A 24,926-nucleotide genomic window follows, 5' to 3' on the forward strand; every position below is an offset into this window, starting at 1 on the left:
TTGAAACAAGTGAATCAAATTACTACACTTGGCACTTGAATCAAGTGAATCAAATTACTACACTTGGCACTTGAAACAAGTGAATCAAATTACTGTACTTGACACTTTAATCAAGTTAATCGAATTACTATACTTGAATCAAGTGAATCTAATTACTACACCTGACACTTGAATCAAGTGAATCAAATTACTACACCAGACACTTGAATAAAGTGAATCAAATTACTACACCAGACACTTGAATAAAGTGAATCAAACTACTACACATCAAATTACTACACTTGAATCAAACTGAATCAAATTACTACATCTGACACTTGACACAAGTGAATCAAATTACTACACATCAAATTACTACACTTGAATCAAACTGAATCAAATTACTACACTTGGCACTTGAAACAAGTGAATCAAATTACTACACTTGGCACTTGAATCAAGTGAATCAAATTACTACACTTGGCACTTGAAACAAGTGAATCAAATTACTACACTTGGCACTTTAATCAAACTGAATCAAATTACTACATCTGACACTTGAATCAAGTGAATCAAATTACTACACTTGGCACTTTAATCAAACTGAATCAAATTACTACACTTGGCACTTGAAACAAGTGAATCAAATTACTACACTTGGCACTTGAATCAAGTGAATCAAATTACGACACTTGGCACTTGAATCAAGTGAATCAAATTACTACACTTGGCACTTTAATCAAACTGAATCAAATTACTACACTTGGCACTTGAATCAAGAGAATCAAATTACTACACTTGGCACTTGAAACAAGTGAATCAAATTACTACACTTGGCACTAGGATCAAGAGAATCAAATTACTACACTTGAATCAATTATTATATGTGGCACTTCATCAAACTGAATCAAATTAGAATAATTCACACTTGAATCAAGTGAATTAAATTAGTATACTTGGCACTTGAACTGACTGAATCAAATTATAAGTGGCACTTGAATCAAACTGACCCAGTTTTATGTATGTAATTTGATACAAATCACAATACACCATCCTTAAAACATGTCAATATAAAACCATAGCAACATATTCCATATCCTCAACTCACCATGGCAACAACCTATATCCTCAACTCGCCATGGCAACAATCCACATCCTCAACTCACCATGGCAGCATTCCACATCCTCAAATCACCATGGTTACACCCCAAATTCTTAACTTAAAATCATGATAACATCCTCACCTTTCAAGTTTCAATTTCTGTATTAATGCTTTTACCACTTCAGCCTTGTGTTGAGGCGAGAAATTAAAATTTTCCTTGTCATCCACATTTGTATAGCCCATACCTGGCATGAGATAATGTATATATCAATTACATTTTTTCTATATTTGAATTTATTAAGACTTGTTTCATAAAAAGGGATTTGGTATTTTTTTTAAATCCAAAATAAGCCAATTATAATCCCAAATTTGTCAATAACTTTGGGGAAATCATTGCACTTATTACAAATTTCATGCTGATTTATAATATATTCATGTTTTGAAAATTATTGCATTTACAGTGATTTTTAACTGCCATTATGATTTATTCCAGTAAGTCAATATACTGAATTTGCCATTTTCATAGTCAAAACTGATTTTGGCACAAGCTTAAAGCGGGGGAATCGTCTCCTGCGCATGTGTCAGGTGGCCATAGCATGTCATTGTTTACAAACAAGCGTTTACCCGATAACCTTTGCGTTTTTAGCGTGTGTTCTTATCGTCACTTGGGACTCAATTCCCGCTTTAATTACACTGAACACCAACACAAAATAAAACCACTGAAATTGAAGATTAATCAAATTTCATGCATTTGGAATTCAAAAACACTGGAAAAACACAACATTTCATTTAGTGTCTTTATGTAGTAATGATGCCCTTTTCACGGAAGTCTTAAATTACAATTATAAATATGAAATGGCTGCCAGTATTCATCTGACCAATCAGAAATACTAGGTAATAACACTGTGTTATTTGGAAATTGACAGACGAAAATATTGGATATCCAACTGCCATTCCACTAGGCTATTCTCAAAGGTGAGTCAACTTAAGCAGGAGCGGGAGTCAAATTTTGCAAGGAAGTACTAATCAAAGTTAAACACTGCAAAGCTCTTGTGTGAATACAAAATATATGCAATCAATATTGTTTTATAAAAAAAAAAAGAGTGAAAGAGCAATGGTATAGAGGTTAGGATCTGCCAGCAGACATTTAGCACCAATGTATAGCAAAATTTGATCAAAATCCCTTCTGAAGTTTTTGAGATTTTGTTAATTAATATGCAAATTAACTACTTAATTAATATGCCTAGACATGAATATAACACTCATAAGCACATTACCACATTACCCATCAAAATCTGCTTAGAAGTTTTTAAAATCTTAGTTACACAGGCTGAAATGATAAAATTAATATGCAAATTAGCTACTTATATGCACGGATATTGTCTTAAAAGTATTACCCTAAGATACCTATGAAATAAATTTGATCAAAATCAGAAGTTTTTGAAATTTTGCATACAAAGCTGAAGTGAGATAATTAATATGCAAATTAGCTACATAATATGCAAGGACATGGCACAAACTAATTAGGTATATCCAAAAGTACCTATGTACCTATGCTTTGCACACATGGGAGCTAAAATGGTAAGAATTTCACCAGAAGGTACCAAAAATGGCAAGAGAAACATTTCTGTCTAGGGTCATACTCAGTACTGAAAACTGTATCTGATCTTTTTCCTCATTTTGATTCATAACTTATGGGAATCTTAGACCAAAAAAAAAATATGGATATTTTTTATAACTCTACTCATTATCTAAACTTATTACATGTATTTAATTTTTCAGCCAACACGAGAAAAAAAAGGTGAAAAATAATACAATATTTCAATGACACTTCAATCAAACTGACTCTCAAATTTTGAAGACCTTAGTAAACATCATTAAACATGGGTTAATCAGTAAATCATATATTGTGAATGATGGGGTACTTTTTGCTGTTCTCAATTATTTCAAAAATCTGGGTTTTAATAAGAGGCTAAAAATGCAATTTTTCTGTAACATTGTATATATATGTTCTAAAAATAGCAATTTTTGAAAAATATTTTGTGTACAACAATTAGCCTTGGAAGATCTAGGGTGTGCATGTGTGTCTTGGGGGGTGGTGGCTCAGGAACCTCCTCCCTGAAATGGGAAAAAATAGTTCAAAGAAGTTACATGTGAAAGAGTTTCTTAAGGCCCCCTCACCCATAACCTGAATCTTAACCGCAACACTCCAGCCCCCCCCCCACTGTAATTTAATATGCTCCTCCAAATAATTATAATTGACCCAAAAGGGGGTATATAAAATTAAAATGGAGGAGGGGACTGGATGGGGTAGGGTTACGATTAGAGCTATGGGTGAGGGGGACCTAAGAAACTCTTACCTGTTTTGGAACCCCCTATTCTAAAGTGCTAGCTGTAATATCAGTAACTCACCTGGGAAATTAGGAATAATTTCAAAAATCTGGGTTTTAATAAGTCACAAAATTGTACTCCATGGAATTGTTGTAAAAATAGCAATTTTTGAAAAATATTAGGACAAATTTCTCAAATTACGTCACTGTGACATACGAAAGAATGCTATTTCATGGTTTCATGAGACACTAGCTTTAAGATTTTACACAATTAAGCAATGAACATTGTCATGTGATTTATGACGAACTTCCTCAAAAAATAGGAGTAGGCTTCAATCAGAACTTGTGATGATGTCATCGTATCATTCTTGGATTGGTCAATTTGAATTCTACCAGTAATTTGATTCATATTTTATATAAAACATTTATAACATCCCCAGCCTTATGCCTTTCATAAGATAGCTCAAAATCACGTGTGATGGCGAAAAGACATACAAGTCTTCCAATGGAAACGTCACTGATGAAAATCAAAAACTGCCAGGATCAATGCAAATTAACAATCTCTGGCTATATATGTGCTATGAGATCAGAGGACAAGGTCACAGGTTAAAAAGCGTTATTAAAATGTTTAGACAATGATGCTAAGATATGTCCAATCTTGTCTATTTTTGTGTTTTGTGTACAACAATTAGCCTTGGTAGATCTAGGGTGTGCATGTGTGTCGGGGGTGGGGGTGGTGGCTCAGGAACCTCCTCCCTGAAATGGGAAAAAATAGTTCAAAGAAGTTACATGTGAAAGAGTTTCTTAAGGCCCCCTCACCCATAACCTGAATCTTAACCGCAACACTCCAGCCCCCCCCCACTGTAATTTAATATGCTCCTCCAAATAATTATAATTGACCCAAAAGGGGGTATATAAAATTAAAATGGAGGAGGGGACTGGATGGGGTAGGGTTACGATTAGAGCTATGGGTGAGGGGGACCTAAGAAACTCTTACCTGTTTTGGAACCCCCTATTCTAAAGTGCTAGCTACGGGCCTGATATCGTCAGGGAGCTGTAATATCAGTAACTCACCTGGGAAATTAGGAATAACCAGCCTCATGCCGGCTTCAGTAAGGGGCTGGAACATCGTGTGATATGCCCTGTAGGTAGCCGGCGACCCGTGTATACATATAATAACTGGTCCATCAGGAGGTCCCATGTCAGCGAACACCATAACAATCGTGGTATCCAAAACACTTAATTCGACCTGCATCAAAAACTCAGACGTCGAGTCACTGCCACTATAACGAGAACTTCGTGAAGCCGCCATATTTACATGAATGAGAGTTCCAGACTCTAACCCCAAATCACGTTACCGTGTCATGTCCTTACCGATGGCCTTGTATACACACGACTTACAGCTAACTGGAAGTGTATCGAAGTTCAAGCTCACAGTATCAAAGGTGAAATTTATGTGATTGATCGGGTGATAAAATATCGCGATCTTTCTGAACGAATTGATAAAGTGTTAATTCGGGGTCACATTCCAAAGTCTATAGTCACACCTTTAACACTGGATCTTATTGGCATTTTGAAGGAATAATACGATTTCAAATACAAGTTTTTTTCTTTCGTTCGATGCCCCAACGGCAATATAATGGACATTTTCTCCGGAAGTCAAAGGTGGTCGCTCACGTCTTCGACTCTAGAGGTCGCTATACCTTCCATGCTCAATGCAGCATTATCTGCTCATTTGGTACACGTTTATAAGTCCATATCTGGAATCTCCAAAAAGTAACATCTGTAGGTTAGCTGAACTTCTACCAGAGATGTGCCTCCACTGGCATCTCTATACACATCTCCTCTCCAAAGTTTGGTTGGGATCAACCCTATAGCTTCAGTTTATTGGAGTCCTCAGATTATGTGAAATTTTTTATGAAATGTTAATTATCATTAACATACATTTTTTACATTCAGGTAACATTGATAGTTTCCAAATAAGGTATATGAACAGTGCTGTACATACCACCTTGTTAGAGGTCAATAAATCTTGCCGAAACACATCATTTGAACAAAGTCACATTGATCTACTACTACCCGTAATTGCTAGGTTTTCACCGCAGCATTTTATAAAAGCCAAACTATTGGTCCTCCCATCAATTAGCAAAATATCACTTGTGTGTTTATGCAGTTTTGGCAGAACGGGCCAAAGTTCGGCCCAATTAATTAGAGCCAAGCTGAAATGGCACCCTTGACTGGGGAAGGGAGGTTCTTGTTTAGACAGTCTGGGCCATTTTGAGGCTCAGTCCTATAAGACAACTCCAAGGGTTTATTAGGATCAAACAGTAATTTATGCTGGCTCAAGCTGGTGGAAAGAATTCCTTAAGGCCCACCTCTAACCTTAACACTACAGTCCTCAATGCAATGTAAATGCCCCTTCAAATAACTATACATGTCCTGAGGAAGGGCATATACCATTAAAACTAGGGGATGGGCAGGGTTACAAGGACACCAAGAAACTCTTACCGAGCTGGCTTGAGCTGCTGGGCAGCCATGTCAACTATAATATGATAGAAATAACCCAGTCATGACAGCAAGACATGCTTTTACTATACAATGTATTTTCGTAGGTACATGGATGTGCACTAGCTGCGCAAATGTTTTATTTTGCAGCATTATTTGTTGTTATTCACAAATTAACTCTACAATGCATTCAGACTGGTATATTGTGTATAACATTTTTATGTCTTTTGTGGGCTAAAGCAATAAAAATCAAAGAAAGCTTAGAAAGAACTCCCGTGTGCTGAGAGTATTGAAGACACATTAAAAATTAATTCAAAATTACTTGTACATGAGATATTGATGGAAAAACTGAAAACTAATTATGTAAATCAGGTAACTAATATGAACAGAACAGAACAAAAAACTTATTATTATGCTAATTAGAGAATTAATATGAACAAATTTTAACCCAAAATTAATCAGGCCTGTCTATTGTTCTAGAGCATTTATGTACCAAATTTTATTCAAATGTGATGATCAGTAATTGAGATATCGGTGTTAATTAGGAGATGAATAAGCATAAATATTTACCAAAAACAAATTGGGTTTCTGCATAGTTCTCTTTAAAAGTTTCATTATAATCCAATTTGTGGTTCTTTATATATTAGTGGAAAATTATGCAAATTAGGTAATTAATATCCAATTAAAACTAATCAGGTCTCTGCATAATCCTAGAAGATCTATGTAGCAAGTCTCATTGAAATATGATGATTACTACTTGATATATCAAAAGCTGAAAATTAATTAATTATGCAAATTAGGTAATTAATATGTACTCGTATTACCCTAAAAACTATCAGGTCTGTGCAGTGTCCTATGACATCTATGTACCAAGTGTCATTGAAATGTGATGATTACTACTTGAAATATCAAAAGCTGAAAATTAATTATGCTCATTAGGTAATTAATATGTACTCATATTACCCTAAAAACTATCGGGTCTTCGCAGTGTCCTATGACATCTATGTATCAAGTTTCACTGAAATGTGACAATTACATGTACTACTTGAAATATCAAAAGCTGAAAATTAATTAATTATGCTAATTAGGTAATTAATATCTACTGACATTACCCTAAAAACTATCATGTTTGTGCAGTGTCCTATGACATCTATGTACCAAGTTTTATTGAAATGTGATGATTAGTACTTGAGATATCAGTGGAAAAGCCGAAAATTGATTAATCATTATGCAAATTAGGTAATTAATATTGCACAGATTTCTACCCAAAACTAATCAAATCTGCGCATTAGTTTGGAGCATCGGTGTGCCAAGTTTCATCAAAATCCAAAGAGTGGTTCTTTAGATATCAGTGGAAAAGTCATGGAACAGCTAAAAATCAGCTAATTATCATGCAAATTAGGTAATTAATATGCATGGTTTTTACCAAAACCTAATCAAATCTGCGCATTGGCCCAGAGCATCTATGCACCAAGTTTCATCAAAAACTGATGTATGGTTCTTGAGATATCAGTGGAACAGACGGACACACATACACACACACATGTAGACACACAAACTGCAAAGACTCCCTTTTTGTGCTTCGCACACGGGAGTCAAAAATGGAACGGAGCAGTCTAAAGTTGTGTTTATACAACATCCGATAATAGCAAACACCACTTCAGCTTCACCATCCCCAGCACTGCCTGCTTTTTCAAGCTCGGCCTGAGTTAACAAAGACAAGTTTCATCCAGTCTTATTTAAAGTATAGAATATGGTCTGACAATGATGCTGACAGTCAAGGGCAACTTCCCAGTAACAAACCAATGAGTAATGTCAACTTAAAACTTTGTAAATATACAAAATAAATCTACTGGTCATTCAAATTAGCTAGACATTCACACCGAAGAGATGCATCTCATAAAACCTACAAATCAATATGCAAATTAACTAGTAATTATGCACATATTTTATTAATAAAAACTATCCTATAGTACACCTACATATAACACACATCTACATAAGTTTCTACCAGGTGAGAAGCAATACAGCTTTGTTATGAATGAATAGTAAAAATTAATTAAAGTAGAAAACTAACGAGGAGAACCTAACATAAAGCAATGGGTTTGGGATCTGGATGCTACGAGAATTACCCAAATTTTGCAAACATGCAGAGTATTCCTTAAATATTTTGGATCCCCAGAGCACTGTCAAGTTGTAAGCTGGATACCATACTTACATCTTGCAATTATTGTGAGCTTCAATTTGATTTTTACCCTCTGATTTACACTCTACATTATTCATGCTTTTAGCAATAGCGCAGTTATCACCAATCATGTGTAAGTTTTGTACGGTATACGTTTTCAACATACAGACTTAATTTACAGGTTTTAAATACGAAAAGTCTTTGATCTAAATACATTCATTGATAAAAGCAACCCGCTACTACAGTATTACTTGTGGAGAAAGAAAACAACAGTTGTTAACAGCAGTGAAAAGGTCCCAATTGCTGACTATGTAACAGTGGTATATAACTGAAGTTTAGTATCTGTATTTTGTTGAATAGTCTTTTGGTGAAACTACCAAACCTCGTCCTTTCCTGGCACCTCTGTAAACAGTTTCAACAATGTCCACCATTTCTTGTTTATCTTCTAAAGTCCAGTTTATTTTATTGTTATTACCAGTGCCCAGATCAATCATTATATGTTTGTTCCTGAAGAAAAACATGACAGTACAGGGATCATACAGTTCATACATCTTGTTAAAATCAGGAACCTCTGTAATGTCAACTAAAAACATGACTGCAAAGTTCTTCACTTTGTCTGCGATGGAATAGAGAACTTCATCCATTTTCATGCATGTAGGGTCCCAATCGTGCCCGAAACGAATCACGATTACTCTATCCTCCTCAGATAAAATGGCTTGGTCCACCTGCCATCCATTGTGTAAATGTGGTAACATGTAAGACATGGTTCTGTAAAAGACAATATACGATTCGGTCATTTTGGCCACCTCACAAAAACAGACATATCAAGTACACAGTGACAGGAAGACTGAAAAATCCTAATAATTCAATGTAATTTATTATCAAATTATTGGAAATTGTAGCCCCAAGTGACAGACAAAATTAAAAGCCAAATCATTCCACACGATAGAATATATTCAGACGTTTGAAATCCTAGACGAAATACGGATTACAATAATAGTAATACCAATATACAGTAATAAAAGGAAAATGGTGCAAAATACTCGCCCAGTTGTTTATTATGAAAAATATACAAAATGGCGGCGAACAGCACATCCCTCATTGTTGTAGTATTAATGAAACACACTTTACGTTGAACAGCAATTTGTGATTCGTTGATTCATAAATTCCCTTCCGGATGTACCGGTATTTTTTATTTATTTATTTTTTGTAATTTCGCAGGACAATGTTGAAGATTAGTAAAATAGGCAACTTACCTTTATCTTTTATATTTCACAGACCGAATATATATGATAACTGTACCCGACCTCTCTCCTATAGTTCTATATTCACACAAGTGTAGATGGTATTGAAGAAAACAGGCAAACGAAAAGTTTCACACAAAACCAACGCCAACCTTTTCCGGATCTCGGAATGGAAGCGAATCGTACGGGGTACGTTCAGGCTCCCTAAGTTATGAAAATAATCTACAAGCTATAGTTGTATAAGCACAACTTGTTTTTACAACAAACCCTCGTTATATTTTGTTTGATACAAATAGATAACAAACGATGAAATAATTTGCGTGTAAAAGATTATTGAAATTTAATACTAATATCACACATTGTCATTTCTTTTTCAGGATTTATTTTTAAAACGATAAAGGGCTTTATGTGCGCATTGTACTGTCATATTTTCATTTTCTGCGCAAGTGTCCTTCAAGATGGCGGCGTTGTTGGCAAATCGAGTTGCGAACTCTGCTCGTAAGTTCTTGTAAAATAGATTATTCATGCAACATATAACACAGCGTTCTAGCATTAACTGGTCACGCACGTTCTCATATTTCTTAAAATAATAATAGCTAGCATGACGAGTAATTTTTAATTGTGCTCGCTAATTTACGTGCCGACGGCTCGTTTTACCAGCTGATTTCTTGAACTAGTTGACTTCTTGATTTTGCGACTATGTTCGTCTCTTTGCCTTCTCGTCTGAATCAATGCCTCCATAAAGAAATCACTACGCAGGAAAATTAATATATACGGTGAAAGAAGACAATATTGTAATGCTGATGTGATCTTTACAAAAAAAGTAGTTCCCAAATAACCAATACAGTAGTAATATAGTATAGACCTAACTACATATATCCTATCATGATAGAGGGACTGTTTTTCACGTTCTTATATTTCTGTGATGCCCAGGGAGTCAAGTTACACCGGTATTGAGTTTTGCTGTTGTCTGTAAGAGAGATGGCCATAGCCAAGCTTCACCGGGTCAAGCAGGAACATATCATGATGCTATGGTTCCAAGAGGACGTGGTGGTAGATCGTCGTTCAGTGGTGTTATTGCCACTGTCTTTGGTGGTTCTACGGGATTTGTAGGCCGATACGTTATCAACAGGCTAGGTGAGTGAATGTGCTTCACAGGTCGTAAAATGTGTGTTCATGGTATGCACAACACGATGTTACCATATAAAATATTCAAACTGGTGGACATCTTAGCAGCCAAAATAAACTGGTCTGTGATACCATGCCACTAAATAAGCTATCTATTTTTCCATAAGCATGGTGTACTCTTTGTTTCTTCACTTTAGGCCGTGAAGGTTCACAGATTATTGTACCATACAGATGTGACCCTGATGATATACGACATCTGAAAGTCATGGGTGATCTAGGACAGATTATTCCTCTTGTAAGTCTTTTTTTATATGATGAATGCCGCAAAACTCTCTCTCCATTACCTGGGGTGCGTTCAGTATCACAAAATGCTACAAAACGTTTTCCAACATTTCCATCATTTTTGTTATGCCAGCAAGTCACCTCATAGCTTTGTTACCTAACGTTCAAAGTGAATGTTTTTCTTATTAAATGCAACCCTGGATCCTGGCATGTCACACTAAAGATCATATTTAATCTATATGGGTTTGTTCTAAAACATTTTGCAGTGTCCAAACTATTAACACATCACCTGCCTCCACAGATAGCCAAAATGAATGGGGAAAAAAAGTCAAAACAACACAAACAACCTCCATGCTGTCACTGATTTTTGTCATGTTTGTTGAAATACAGTAGTGTAGACTGTTACTTCACTTTTGCCGACTTACTGTTATTTCTTAAAGATAACATGTGTCAAACAGTGCAGGTAATTTTGTCAAATGTAAGAGCAATGTTGGTGTAGAATTCTGTGGATATTGATATGTTAACACTAACAGCCACGTAGCTGAAACCACATGTGTTTATTTTAGGCACTGTCAAGGTCTTAAATAATGCTTGGTTTTCGGCCTTTATATTACTTCGTTTAATTAATTTGTGTTTGCTTTACATTTTTTTTTAGACATTTGATGTAAATAGCGATGACTCTCTTCGCGAAATGATGCAGCATTCAAATGTTGTCATTAACCTAATGGGAAAAGACTATGAGACCAGGTAAGTTTATAATAATTTGATTTTGTTTTTAATTATCATAGAACATTTAGTAATTAAGAACCTGTTTTGTTGACTTCTAGCAATAATAATATCCTTGTGATTCAATAATTAATTGGATCAACCTTACTTTTGTTGATTCAGAGAATATTGCATTTGCTCCATTAGAAGCATGTATAAACCAACAACTTATTTTACCCATAGAAACACCTCTGTAATGTACGTAAGCCTATGACCCACTACTGGTAATAGAACAAATACTTGTAAGATAGTACATTAATTTAGCATTGTGAAAATTCTCACTTAGATCCATGTCTTTTTTTGTTTTGTTATCTCTTGACAGAAATTACAGATTTGAAGACATACATATTGATATCGCTGGTAGAGTTGCCAGTATTGCCAGTGAGTTGAAGATCCCAAGACTTATTCATCTATCAGCTCTGGGCAGCGACTGGAAATCACCATCTAAATTTTTAAGGACAAAAGTAAGGAAGCAGCTCATTTGAAACGCCCACACACTTGTAACTATTGCCACTTATTCTTCTTTCCAGGAAATGCCAAAGTATCGTGACACATTTACACATAAAAGGGCCGTTATTTTGTTTTAAATTTATTCTTTCAAAACAGATCAACCAACATGGCTATGAAGTTGTACTCTGTGATCATACATTGGGGTCTTTATGGGTTTCATGAAACAGATTACGACTGAGTTATCACTATAGAAAAGACTTTCAGTTAATTGCATGATTAGATAGTTTTTGTACAATTCATTTCTCCTGCATTTATGATGAGGTGCATGCGCAAAAATGTGTATTCAAAAAAATATTTGTTTTCACTTGATTTGTTGTTTCTCATTTGTTCTTTCAATTTTAATTTTAATTTGATATATACAAATGTTAGTCTGGTTTTGACCATTTTACAATTTATAATATCCACTGAAAATACAGATGAGTAGGTGAGGTGTGAATAATTGTATGCTGTATTTTCTCTATTATGCTCCATTAGAAGCAACATTTGTCAAGGGAATCTATAGTCAAAATGAGATGTTTCAATTATTTACCATACAGTAAATGCAATTTGCTCTTTAAGTAAGCTTATATTCCAGATGTGTTTCCAATAAAACAAATACAGTATATTTTTTTCTAGCATTTGTGTGCATGTCTCAAGGGATTATTTTTTCTTAAACATATAAACACACACATGTAGTTTTGAAAATAAAGTATTGAATACTGTATTTCCTATAATAGAAGCTAACATACATATACCTTAATGTATACTGGATCGCAAAAATCACATCTCTGTTAATTATTCAAGTTCTTGCTCTACTCTGTAATAGTAACAGCAAATACTGTATGCATAATAAATACTCAATGATGAATTGTTTGTTAATAGGCGGCCGGTGAGACAATCGTTAAGAATGAGTATCCCAATGTGACTATATTAAGACCTGCTCAGATATATGGCAGAGAAGACAGATATTTTAATGATTATGCTAGTGAGTAACACCTGCATTATTATTATTTGATCTTAATTTATTTAAATTCTTCAAACTACATTCATGTGATGATGGATCGATACAAATCAGGGTGGTCTGTATATCAAACTGCTACTATGTGCTCTGCTGGTCCATACATAGAACTGCTGCATCTTGGATTGTACTTTGTAAATTGACTTGGCATGTAATATCTTTGTGTGCCACTTTAACTTATCTATATTGTTATCTTTCTTAGACCATAGATTCTTTGGTGGTGTTCCACTCTATCCTGGTGGTACGAAAGCTGTCAAACAACCTCTATATGTAAGTACAAGTTAATAGCACTATTATATTTAATTCAAAGTTTGAGATATTAATAACTGAAATTCCACCTACATTTCAGACGATCAAAATATTGAGAGACTGAGAGATGAGATTCCTTTTGATTGTTTTATGAAAACTCATAAATGATCTTTTCAAACATGTATGTATCACTAAGTTATTCTGAAAAGTCAAAATATCTTCTCAGATTGGTATTTGAAAAATTTAACCGAGTATTGCTTATTGCGGTATAGCTTAGATAATATAAGCACAAGGTTGATTATTGTATCTTATCAGATACCTCAGACAGACCTATGCCAAATTCAATGTGCTTCTCTTAGTCATGATTTTGGACATGATTTTGGTAGATTTTGGCAATAAGATTGTAATGTGATCTTATTATCAACAATGATTGTATAGTTGTGTTTTCATATTTTGAGGCTTTTGAAAAATACATCTAAAATGAATTTCATGTTCCTTACCGCTACTTCTACTGCTTGAGCTGCTTGTAGCAAATCAAAAACCAGAATGTGGATTTTAAGGTGTTATTAAGGTGGTCTAGACCAATGATGAAACTTTTGACATTGATGTTTACTTTATCTCCAATAGAAGAACATATAAGCCAAAAATTAAAATACTACTTATTTCAGTCAGAGAAACTCCTCTGTAATATGACATGAACACATGAATGCAAATACAGTATATGTATTATATGTATATTCATAACAATAATGTTTCCTTTATTGTCTCTACAGGTTCGTGATGTTGCTGCAGCTATTGCCAATGCCATCAAAGATAGAGACACAATTGGAAAAACATATGAGCTTGCTGGGTAAATAAATACAACATTGAGTATTACACTAATGACACTATTATTTTAGCTTCAGATTGCAGAAAAATGATTCATCCTACTTGCACAGCTTTAATGTTTTCATTCTTATCCTTTTATAGCTTTAAATGTCTAAAAGCTTTATACCCTGCTATATACTAGTAGTACAGCAAAGATGTCCAATAGATCTATGCTCTGCTATATACTAGTAGTACAGCAAAGATGTCCAATAGATCTATGCTCTGCTATATACTAGTAGTACAGCAAAGATGTCCAATAGATCTATACCCTGCTATATACTAGTAGTACAGCAAAGATGTCCAATAGATCTATACCCTGCTATATACTAGTAGTACAGCAAAGATGTCCAATAGATCTATACCCTGCTATATACTAGTAGTACAGCAAAGATGTCCAATATATCTATGCTCTGCTATATACTAGTAGTACAGCAAAGATGTCCAATAGATCTATACCCTGCTATATACTGGTAGTACAGCAAAGATGTCCAATAGATCTATGCCCTGCTATATACTAGTAGTACAGCAAAGATGTCCAATATATCTATGCTCTGCTATATACTAGTAGTACAGCAAAGATGTCCAATAGATCTATACCCTGCTATATACTAGTAGTACAGCAAAGATGTCCAATAGATCTATGCCCTGCTATATACTAGTAGTACAGCAAAGATGTCCAATAGATCTATGCTCTGCTATATACTAGTAGTACAGCAAAGATGTCCAATAGATCTATGCTCTGCTATATACTAGTAGTACAGCAAAGATGTCCAATAGATCTATGCCCTGCTATATACTAGTAGTACAGCAAAGATGTCCAATAGATCCATACCCTGCTATATACTAGTAGTACAGCAAAGATGTCCAATAGATCTATGCTCTGCTATATACTAGTAGTACAGCAAAGATGTCCAATAGATCTATATCCTGCTATATACTAGTAGTACAGCAAAGATGTCCAATAGATCTATACCCTGCTATATACTAGTAGTACAGCAAAGATGTCCAATAGATCTATACCCTGCTATATACTAGTAGTACAGCAAAGATGTCCAATAGATCTATACCCTGCTATATACCAGTAGTACAGCAAAGATGTCCAATAGATCTATGCCCTGCTATATACTAGTAGTACAGCAAAGATGTCCAATAGATCTATACCCTGCTATATACCAGTAGTACAGCAAAGATGTCCAATAGATCTATGCCCTGCTATATACTAGTAGTACAGCAAAGATGTCCAATAGATCTATACCCTGCTATATACTAGTAGTACAGCAAAGATGTCCAATAGATCTATACCCTGCTATATACCAGTAGTACAGCAAAGATGTCCAATAGATCTATGCCCTGCTATATACTAGTAGTACAGCAAAGATGTCCAATAGATCTATACCCTGCTATATACTAGTAGTACAGCAAAGATGTCCAATAGATCTATACCCTGCTATATACTAGTAGTACAGCAAAGATGTCCAATAGATCTATACCCTGCTATATACTAGTAGTACAGCAAAGATGTCCAATAGATCTATGCTCTGCTATATACTAGTAGTACAGCAAAGATGTCCAATAGATCTATGCCCTGCTATATACTAGTAGTACAGCAAAGATGTCCAATAGATCTATACCCTGCTATATACTAGTAGTACAGCAAAGATGTCCAATAGATCTATGCTCTGCTATATACTAGTAGTACAGCAAAGATGTCCAATAGATCTATGCTCTGCTATATACTAGTAGTACAGCAAAGATGTCCAATAGATCTATACCCTGCTATATACTAGTAGTACAGCAAAGATGTCCAATAGATCTATGCTCTGCTATATACTAGTAGTACAGCAAAGATGTCCAATAGATCTATACCCTGCTATATACTAGTAGTACAGCAAAGATGTCCAATAGATCTATGCCCTGCTATATACTAGTAGTACAGCAAAGATGTCCAATAGATCTATGCCCTGCTATATACTAGTAGTACAGCAAAGATGTCCAATAGATCTATGCCCTGCTATATACTCGTAGTACAGCAAAGATGTCCAATAGATCTATGCCCTGCTATATACTAGTAGTACAGCAAAGATGTCCAATAGATCTATGCTCTGCTATATACTAGTAGTACAGCAAAGATGTCCAATAGATCTATGCTCTGCTATATACTAGTAGTACAGCAAAGATGTCCAATAGATCTATACCCTGCTATATACTAGTAGTACAGCAAAGATGTCCAGTAGATCTATGCTCTGCTATATACTAGTAGTACAGCAAAGATGTCCAGTAGATCTATGCTCTGCTATATACTAGTAGTACAGCAAAGATGTCCAATAGATCTATGCTCTGCTATATACTAGTAGTACAGCAAAGATGTCCAATAGATCTATACCCTGCTATATACTAGTAGTACAGCAAAGATGTCCAATAGATCTATGCTCTGCTATATACTAGTAGTACAGCAAAGATGTCCAATAGATCTATACCCTGCTATATACTAGTAATACAGCAAAGATGTCCAATAGATCTATGCTCTGCTATATACTAGTAGTACAGCAAAGATGTCCAATAGATCTATACCCTGCTATATACTAGTAGTACAGCAAAGATGTCCAATAGATCTATACCCTGCTATATACTAGTAGTACAGCAAAGATGTCCAATAGATCTATACCCTGCTATATACTAGTAGTACAGCAAAGATGTCCAATAGATCTATGCTCTGCTATATACTAGTAGTACAGCAAAGATGTCCAATAGATCTATGCCCTGCTATATACTAGTAGTACAGCAAAGATGTCCAATAGATCTATACCCTGCTATATACTAGTAGTACAGCAAAGATGTCCAATAGATCTATGCTCTGCTATATACTAGTAGTACAGCAAAGATGTCCAATAGATCTATGCCCTGCTATATACTAGTAGTACAGCAAAGATGTCCAATAGATCTATACCCTGCTATATACTAGTAGTACAGCAAAGATGTCCAATAGATCTATGCTCTGCTATATACTAGTAGTACAGCAAAGATGTCCAATAGATCTATGCTCTGCTATATACTAGTAGTACAGCAAAGATGTCCAATAGATCTATGCTCTGCTATATACTAGTAGTACAGCAAAGATGTCCAATAGATCTATACCCTGCTATATACTAGTAGTACAGCAAAGATGTCCAATAGATCTATGCTCTGCTATATACTAGTAGTACAGCAAAGATGTCCAATAGATCTATACCCTGCTATATACTAGTAGTACAGCAAAGATGTCCAATAGATCTATGCCCTGCTATATACTAGTAGTACAGCAAAGATGTCCAATAGATCTATGCCCTGCTATATACTAGTAGTACAGCAAAGATGTCCAATAGATCTATGCCCTGCTATATACTCGTAGTACAGCAAAGATGTCCAATAGATCTATGCCCTGCTATATACTAGTAGTACAGCAAAGATGTCCAATAGATCTATGCTCTGCTATATACTAGTAGTACAGCAAAGATGTCCAATAGATCTATGCTCTGCTATATACTAGTAGTACAGCAAAGATGTCCAATAGATCTATACCCTGCTATATACTAGTAGTACAGCAAAGATGTCCAGTAGATCTATGCTCTGCTATATACTAGTAGTACAGCAAAGATGTCCAGTAGATCTATGCTCTGCTATATACTAGTAGTACAGCAAAGATGTCCAATAGATCTATGCTCTGCTATATACTAGTAGTACAGCAAAGATGTCCAATAGATCTATACCCTGCTATATACTAGTAGTACAGCAAAGATGTCCAATAGATCTATGCTCTGCTATATACTAGTAGTACAGCAAAGATGTCCAATAGATCTATACCCTGCTATATACTAGTAATACAGCAAAGATGTCCAATAGATCTATGCTCTGCTATATACTAGTAGTACAGCAAAGATGTCCAGTAGATCTATGCTCTGCTATATACTAGTAGTACAGCAAAGATGTCCAATAGATCTATGCTCTGCTATATACTAGTAGTACAGCAAAGATGTCCAATAGATCTATACCCTGCTATATACTAGTAGTACAGCAAAGATGTCCAATAGATCTATGCTCTGCTATATACTAGTAGTACAACAAAGATGTCCAATAGATCTATGCTCTGCTATATACTAGTAGTACAGCAAAGATGTCCAATAGATCTATGCTCTGCTATATACTAGTAGTACAGCAAAGATGTCCAATAGATCTATGCTCTGCTATATACTAGTAGTACAGCAAAGATGTCCAATAGATCTATGCCCTGCTATATACTAGTAGTACAGCAAAGATGTCCAATAGATCTATGCCCTGCTATATACTAGTAGTACAGCAAAGATGTCCAATAGATCTATACCCTGCTATATACTAGTAGTACAGCAAAGATGTCCAATAGATCTATGCTCTGTTATATACTAGTAGTACATCAAAGATGTCCAATAGATCTATACCCTGCTATATACTAGTAGTACAGCAAAAATGTCCAATAGATCTATACCCTGCTATATACTAGTAGTACAGCAAAGATGTCCAATAGATCTATGCTCTGCTATATACTAGTAGTACAGCAAAGATGTTCAATAGATCTATGCTCTGCTATATACTAGTAGTACAGCAAAGATGTCCAATAGATCTATGCTCTGCTATATACTAGTAGTACAGCAAAGATGTCCAATAGATCTATGCTCTGCTATATACTAGTAGTACAGCAAAGATGTCCAATAGATCTATGCCCTGCTATATACTAGTAGTACAGCAAAGATGTCCAATAGATCTATGCCCTGCTATATACTCGTAGTACAGCAAAGATGTCCAATAGATCTATGCCCTGCTATATACTAGTAGTACAGCAAAGATGTCCAATAGATCTATGCTCTGCTATATACTAGTAGTACAGCAAAGATGTCCAATAGATCTATGCTCTGCTATATACTAGTAGTACAGCAAAGATGTCCAATAGATCTATACCCTGCTATATACTAGTAGTACAGCAAAGATGTCCAGTAGATCTATGCTCTGCTATATACTAGTAGTACAGCAAAGATGTCCAGTAGATCTATGCTCTGCTATATACTAGTAGTACAGCAAAGATGTCCAATAGATCTATGCTCTGCTATATACTAGTAGTACAGCAAAGATGTCCAATAGATCTATACCCTGCTATATACTAGTAGTACAGCAAAGATGTCCAAGAGATCTATGCTCTGCTATATACTAGTAGTACAGCAAAGATGTCCAATAGATCTATACCCTGCTATATACTAGTAATACAGCAAAGATGTCCAATAGATCTATGCTCTGCTATATACTAGTAGTACAGCAAAGATGTCCAATAGATCTATACCCTGCTATATACTAGTAGTACAGCAAAGATGTCCAATAGATCTATACCCTGCTATATACTAGTAGTACAGCAAAGATGTCCAATAGATCTATACCCTGCTATATACTAGTAGTACAGCAAAGATGTCCAATAGATCTATGCTCTGCTATATACTAGTAGTACAGCAAAGATGTCCAATAGATCTATGCCCTGCTATATACTAGTAGTACAGCAAAGATGTCCAATAGATCTATACCCTGCTATATACTAGTCGTACAGCAAAGATGTCCAATAGATCTATACCCTGCTATATACTAGTAGTACAGCAAAGATGTCCAATAGATCTATGCCCTGCTATATACTAGTAGTACAGCAAAGATGTCCAATAGATCTATACCCTGCTATATACTAGTAGTACAGCAAAGATGTCCAATAGATCTATACCCTGCTATATACTAGTAGTACAGCAAAGATGTCCAATAGATCTATACCCTGCTATATACTAGTAGTACAGCAAAGATGTCCAATAGATCTATACCCTGCTATATACTAGTAGTACAACAACGATGTCCAATAGATCTATACCCTGCTATATACTAGTAGTACAGCAAAGATGTCCAATAGATCTATGCCCAGCTATATACTAGTAGTACAGCAAAGATGTCCAATAGATCTATACCCTGCTATATACTAGTAGTACAGCAAAGATGTCCAATAGATCTATGCCCTGCTATATACTAGTAGTACAGCAAAGATGTCCAATAGATCTATGCTCTGTTATATACTAGTAGTACAGCAAAGATGTCCAATAGATCTATGCTCTGCTATATACTAGTAGTACAGCAAAGATGTCTAATAGATCTATACCCTGCTATATACTAGTAGTACAGGAAAGATGTCCAAATAGATCTATACCCTGCTATATACTAGTAGTACAGCAAAGATGTCCAAATAGATCTATACCCTGCTATATACTAGTAGTACAGCAAAGATGTCCAATAGATCTATGCCCTGCTATATACTAGTAGTACAGCAAAGATGTCCAATAGATCTATGCCCTGCTATATACTAGTAGTACAGCAAAGATGTCCAATAGATCTATACCCTGCTATATACTAGTAGTACAGCAAAGATGTCCAATAGATCTATGCTCTGCTATATACTAGTAGTACAGCAAAGATGTCCAATAGATCTATGCTCTGCTATATACTAGTAGTACAGCAAAGATGTCCAATAGATCTATGCTCTGCTATATACTAGTAGTACAGCAAAGATGTCCAATAGATCTATACCCTGCTATATACTAGTAGTACAGCAAAGATGTCCAATAGATCTATGCTCTGCTATATACTAGTAGTACAGCAAAGATGTCCAATAGATCTATACCCTGCTATATACTAGTAGTACAGCAAAGATGTCCAATAGATCTATGCCCTGCTATATACTAGTAGTACAGCAAAGATGTCCAATAGATCTATGCCCTGCTATATACTAGTAGTACAGCAAAGATGTCCAATAGATCTATGCCCTGCTATATACTCGTAGTACAGCAAAGATGTCCAATAGATCTATGCCCTGCTATATACTAGTAGTACAGCAAAGATGTCCAATAGATCTATGCTCTGCTATATACTAGTAGTACAGCAAAGATGTCCAATAGATCTATGCTCTGCTATATACTAGTAGTACAGCAAAGATGTCCAATAGATCTATACCCTGCTATATACTAGTAGTACAGCAAAGATGTCCAGTAGATCTATGCTCTGCTATATACTAGTAGTACAGCAAAGATGTCCAGTAGATCTATGCTCTGCTATATACTAGTAGTACAGCAAAGATGTCCAATAGATCTATGCTCTGCTATATACTAGTAGTACAGCAAAGATGTCCAATAGATCTATACCCTGCTATATACTAGTAGTACAGCAAAGATGTCCAATAGATCTATGCTCTGCTATATACTAGTAGTACAGCAAAGATGTCCAATAGATCTATACCCTGCTATATACTAGTAATACAGCAAAGATGTCCAATAGATCTATGCTCTGCTATATACTAGTAGTACAGCAAAGATGTCCAGTAGATCTATGCTCTGCTATATACTAGTAGTACAGCAAAGATGTCCAATAGATCTATGCTCTGCTATATACTAGTAGTACAGCAAAGATGTCCAATAGATCTATACCCTGCTATATACTAGTAGTACAGCAAAGATGTCCAATAGATCTATGCTCTGCTATATACTAGTAGTACAACAAAGATGTCCAATAGATCTATGCTCTGCTATATACTAGTAGTACAGCAAAGATGTCCAATAGATCTATGCTCTGCTATATACTAGTAGTACAGCAAAGATGTCCAATAGATCTATGCTCTGCTATATACTAGTAGTACAGCAAAGATGTCCAATAGATCTATGCCCTGCTATATACTAGTAGTACAGCAAAGATGTCCAATAGATCTATGCCCTGCTATATACTAGTAGTACAGCAAAGATGTCCAATAGATCTATACCCTGCTATATACTAGTAGTACAGCAAAGATGTCCAATAGATCTATGCTCTGTTATATACTAGTAGTACATCAAAGATGTCCAATAGATCTATACCCTGCTATATACTAGTAGTACAGCAAAAATGTCCAATAGATCTATACCCTGCTATATACTAGTAGTACAGCAAAGATGTCCAATAGATCTATGCTCTGCTATATACTAGTAGTACAGCAAAGATGTTCAATAGATCTATGCTCTGCTATATACTAGTAGTACAGCAAAGATGTCCAATAGATCTATGCTCTGCTATATACTAGTAGTACAGCAAAGATGTCCAATAGATCTATGCTCTGCTATATACTAGTAGTACAGCAAAGATGTCCAATAGATCAATGTCCTGCTATATAACAGTAGTACAGCAAAGATGTCCAATAGATCTATACCCTGCTATATACTAGTAGTACAGCAAAGATGTCCAATAGATCTATACCCTGCTATATACTAGTAGTACAGCAAAGATGTCCAATAGATCTATACCCTGCTATATACTAGTAGTACGACAAAGATGTCCAATAGATCTATACCCTGCTATATACTAGTAGTACAGCAAAGATGTCCAATAGATCTATACCCTGCTATATACTAGTAGTACAGCAAAGATGTCCAATAGATCTATACCCTGCTATATACTAGTAGTACAGCAAAGATGTCCAATAGATCTATACCCTGCTATATACTAGTAGTACAGCAAAGATGTCAATAGATCTATACCCTGCTATATACTAGTAGTACAACAAAGATGTCCAATAGATCTATGCCCTGCTATATACTAGTAGTACAGCAAAGATGTCCAATAGATCTATACCCTGCTATATACTAGTCGTACAGCAAAGATGTCCAATAGATCTATACCCTGCTATATACTAGTAGTACAGCAAAGATGTCCAATAGATCTATGCCCTGCTATATACTAGTAGTACAGCAAAGATGTCCAATAGATCTATACCCTGCTATATACTAGTAGTACAGCAAAGATGTCCAATAGATCTATACCCTGCTATATACTAGTAGTACAGCAAAGATGTCCAATAGATCTATACCCTGCTATATACTAGTAGTACAGCAAAGATGTCCAATAGATCTATACCCTGCTATATACTAGTAGTACAACAACGATGTCCAATAGATCTATACCCTGCTATATACTAGTAGTACAGCAAAGATGTCCAATAGATCTATGCCCAGCTATATACTAGTAGTACAGCAAAGATGTCCAATAGATCTATACCCTGCTATATACTAGTAGTACAGCAAAGATGTCCAATAGATCTATGCCCTGCTATATACTAGTAGTACAGCAAAGATGTCCAATAGATCTATGCTCTGTTATATACTAGTAGTACAGCAAAGATGTCCAATAGATCTATGCTCTGCTATATACTAGTAGTACAGCAAAGATGTCTAATAGATCTATACCCTGCTATATACTAGTAGTACAGGAAAGATGTCCAAATAGATCTATACCCTGCTATATACTAGTAGTACAGCAAAGATGTCCAAATAGATCTATACCCTGCTATATACTAGTAGTACAGCAAAGATGTCCAATAGATCTATGCCCTGCTATATACTAGTAGTACAGCAAAGATGTCCAATAGATCTATACCCTGCTATATACTAGTAGTACAGCAAAGATGTCCAATAGATCTATACCCTGCTATATACTAGTAGTACAGCAAAGATGTCCAATAGATCTATGCCCTGCTATATTCTAGTAGTACAGCAAAGATGTCCAATAGATCTATGCCCTGCTATATACTAGTAGTACAGCAATCAGAACACTACCCTCCTCCCATCCATGCCATGGCTAATGACAAGATGAGGTAGGAATCATTGCTAAGTTCTAACCCTCAAAAATGTGTTTGCTCTTTTCACAGACCACATCGTTATTACCTTGGTGAATTAATCCACTATATTTATAGAGTAACACGCCGACCATATGTATGCTATCCAGTTCCAAGGATCTTGCTTCGCATGATTGCCATGGGTTTTGAAATGTCATTTTTTGAGCCATGGATATCGAGAGATAAACTAGAAAGGGTAGGTGTTGCAATCTATTTCTTTAGTCTCCACTGAGTGTGTATGACAAGCAGGTAGAGGCAAACATTTTTTAAAACATCTTTTCGTCTGATTGTGAAATCGACCTCCTCTTTCATTGCAAAACAACACTACACATGCTAGGTAACATAGCAACCAGAGAACTTGAAACACTGAAGTTTTGATAAGCATGTGACAATGCAACATATCTCACAACCTGTGCTTGCTCTACAAATTCATGAATTCTATTTTATTTTTAGTTTCATACGACTGAAGAGGTGACCCCTGGCATGCCTGGTTTGGAAGATCTTGGCGTTACACCCACTTCACTGGAAGCCGCTGCCATATTTGGTCTGCGGCGTCACCGTGCTGCTAAACACTTTGAAGAAGCTGTGGAAGAAGCGGAACCAGCAAAACCTATTATTTAATGTCACAGCGATAGGAAATTTATTATTAGTTTGCTTTTCAGAATGTAAAAAAAAATATTGGATTTTTTCCGTTTATTGCATTTGTGTAAAACACCCCACACTGAAATAATTAGTAACACTTTTAGAGAAAAAATGTCTATGCTCTACAGCAAGTTTACTGGGAACTACATCATTGTGTCAACTCCTTGAATGTATATCAGGACAGACCACACATACCCAGTCACATTTTGCAACTCAGTGTAGTGATTTCATTAAAACAATGTATAATATTACCAGTAATAGGAGTTTTGATCCTAATAAAAGACACTTGTGTTGACAAAGTCTCTTCTGATGAATAATCAAATATAGCAAGATATCATCTTTGTGGTTTTAGTATTAATGAGTCGAATACATTGTGAATAATGCAGTATTAAATTTACTGATCACTGGTATAGTGCTAGA

The 24,926-nt window shown here is 35.5% G+C and overlaps 3 protein-coding genes across 3 annotated transcripts in view; 1 reads left to right on the forward strand and 2 right to left on the reverse strand.

Moving 5' to 3' along the window:
* LOC100366407 (uncharacterized) overlaps positions 1-5,127 on the reverse strand; it is a 9,987-nt gene extending 4,860 nt beyond the window's left edge. The window contains exons 1-2 of the mRNA XM_085499859.1: positions 4,486-5,127; positions 1,224-1,326 (exon numbers count right to left, since the gene is read on the reverse strand). Of these exons, the coding sequence (XP_085355985.1) occupies positions 1,224-1,326; positions 4,486-4,723 (341 nt within the window). The 5' untranslated portion in view covers positions 4,724-5,127. The remainder of the gene's footprint in view (positions 1-1,223; positions 1,327-4,485) is intronic.
* Positions 5,128-7,841: 2,714 nt separating this feature from the next.
* On the reverse strand, positions 7,842-9,522 carry LOC100377277 (thioredoxin-like protein 4A). Its single transcript, XM_002736121.4, has 2 exons — positions 9,358-9,522; positions 7,842-8,869 (listed from the first exon to the last, which is right to left on the reverse strand). Exon 2 carries the CDS (start codon positions 8,863-8,865, stop codon positions 8,437-8,439), a length of 429 nt encoding a protein of 142 aa, XP_002736167.1. The 5' UTR covers positions 8,866-8,869; positions 9,358-9,522; the 3' UTR covers positions 7,842-8,436.
* A 253-nt stretch (positions 9,523-9,775) lies between these two features.
* On the forward strand, positions 9,776-24,926 carry LOC100366558 (NADH dehydrogenase [ubiquinone] 1 alpha subcomplex subunit 9, mitochondrial-like). Its single transcript, XM_085499860.1, has 10 exons — positions 9,776-9,843; positions 10,279-10,482; positions 10,671-10,768; positions 11,411-11,502; positions 11,843-11,984; positions 12,892-12,994; positions 13,230-13,297; positions 14,050-14,126; positions 23,898-24,060; positions 24,318-24,926. Exons 1-10 carry the CDS (start codon positions 9,804-9,806, stop codon positions 24,483-24,485), a joined length of 1,155 nt encoding a protein of 384 aa, XP_085355986.1. The 5' UTR covers positions 9,776-9,803; the 3' UTR covers positions 24,486-24,926.

This window comes from Saccoglossus kowalevskii, chromosome 1, assembly GCF_978046115.1.
Source record: "Saccoglossus kowalevskii chromosome 1, keSacKowa6.1, whole genome shotgun sequence".
In the NCBI taxonomy this organism is placed as follows: Eukaryota; Metazoa; Hemichordata; class Enteropneusta; family Harrimaniidae; genus Saccoglossus; species Saccoglossus kowalevskii.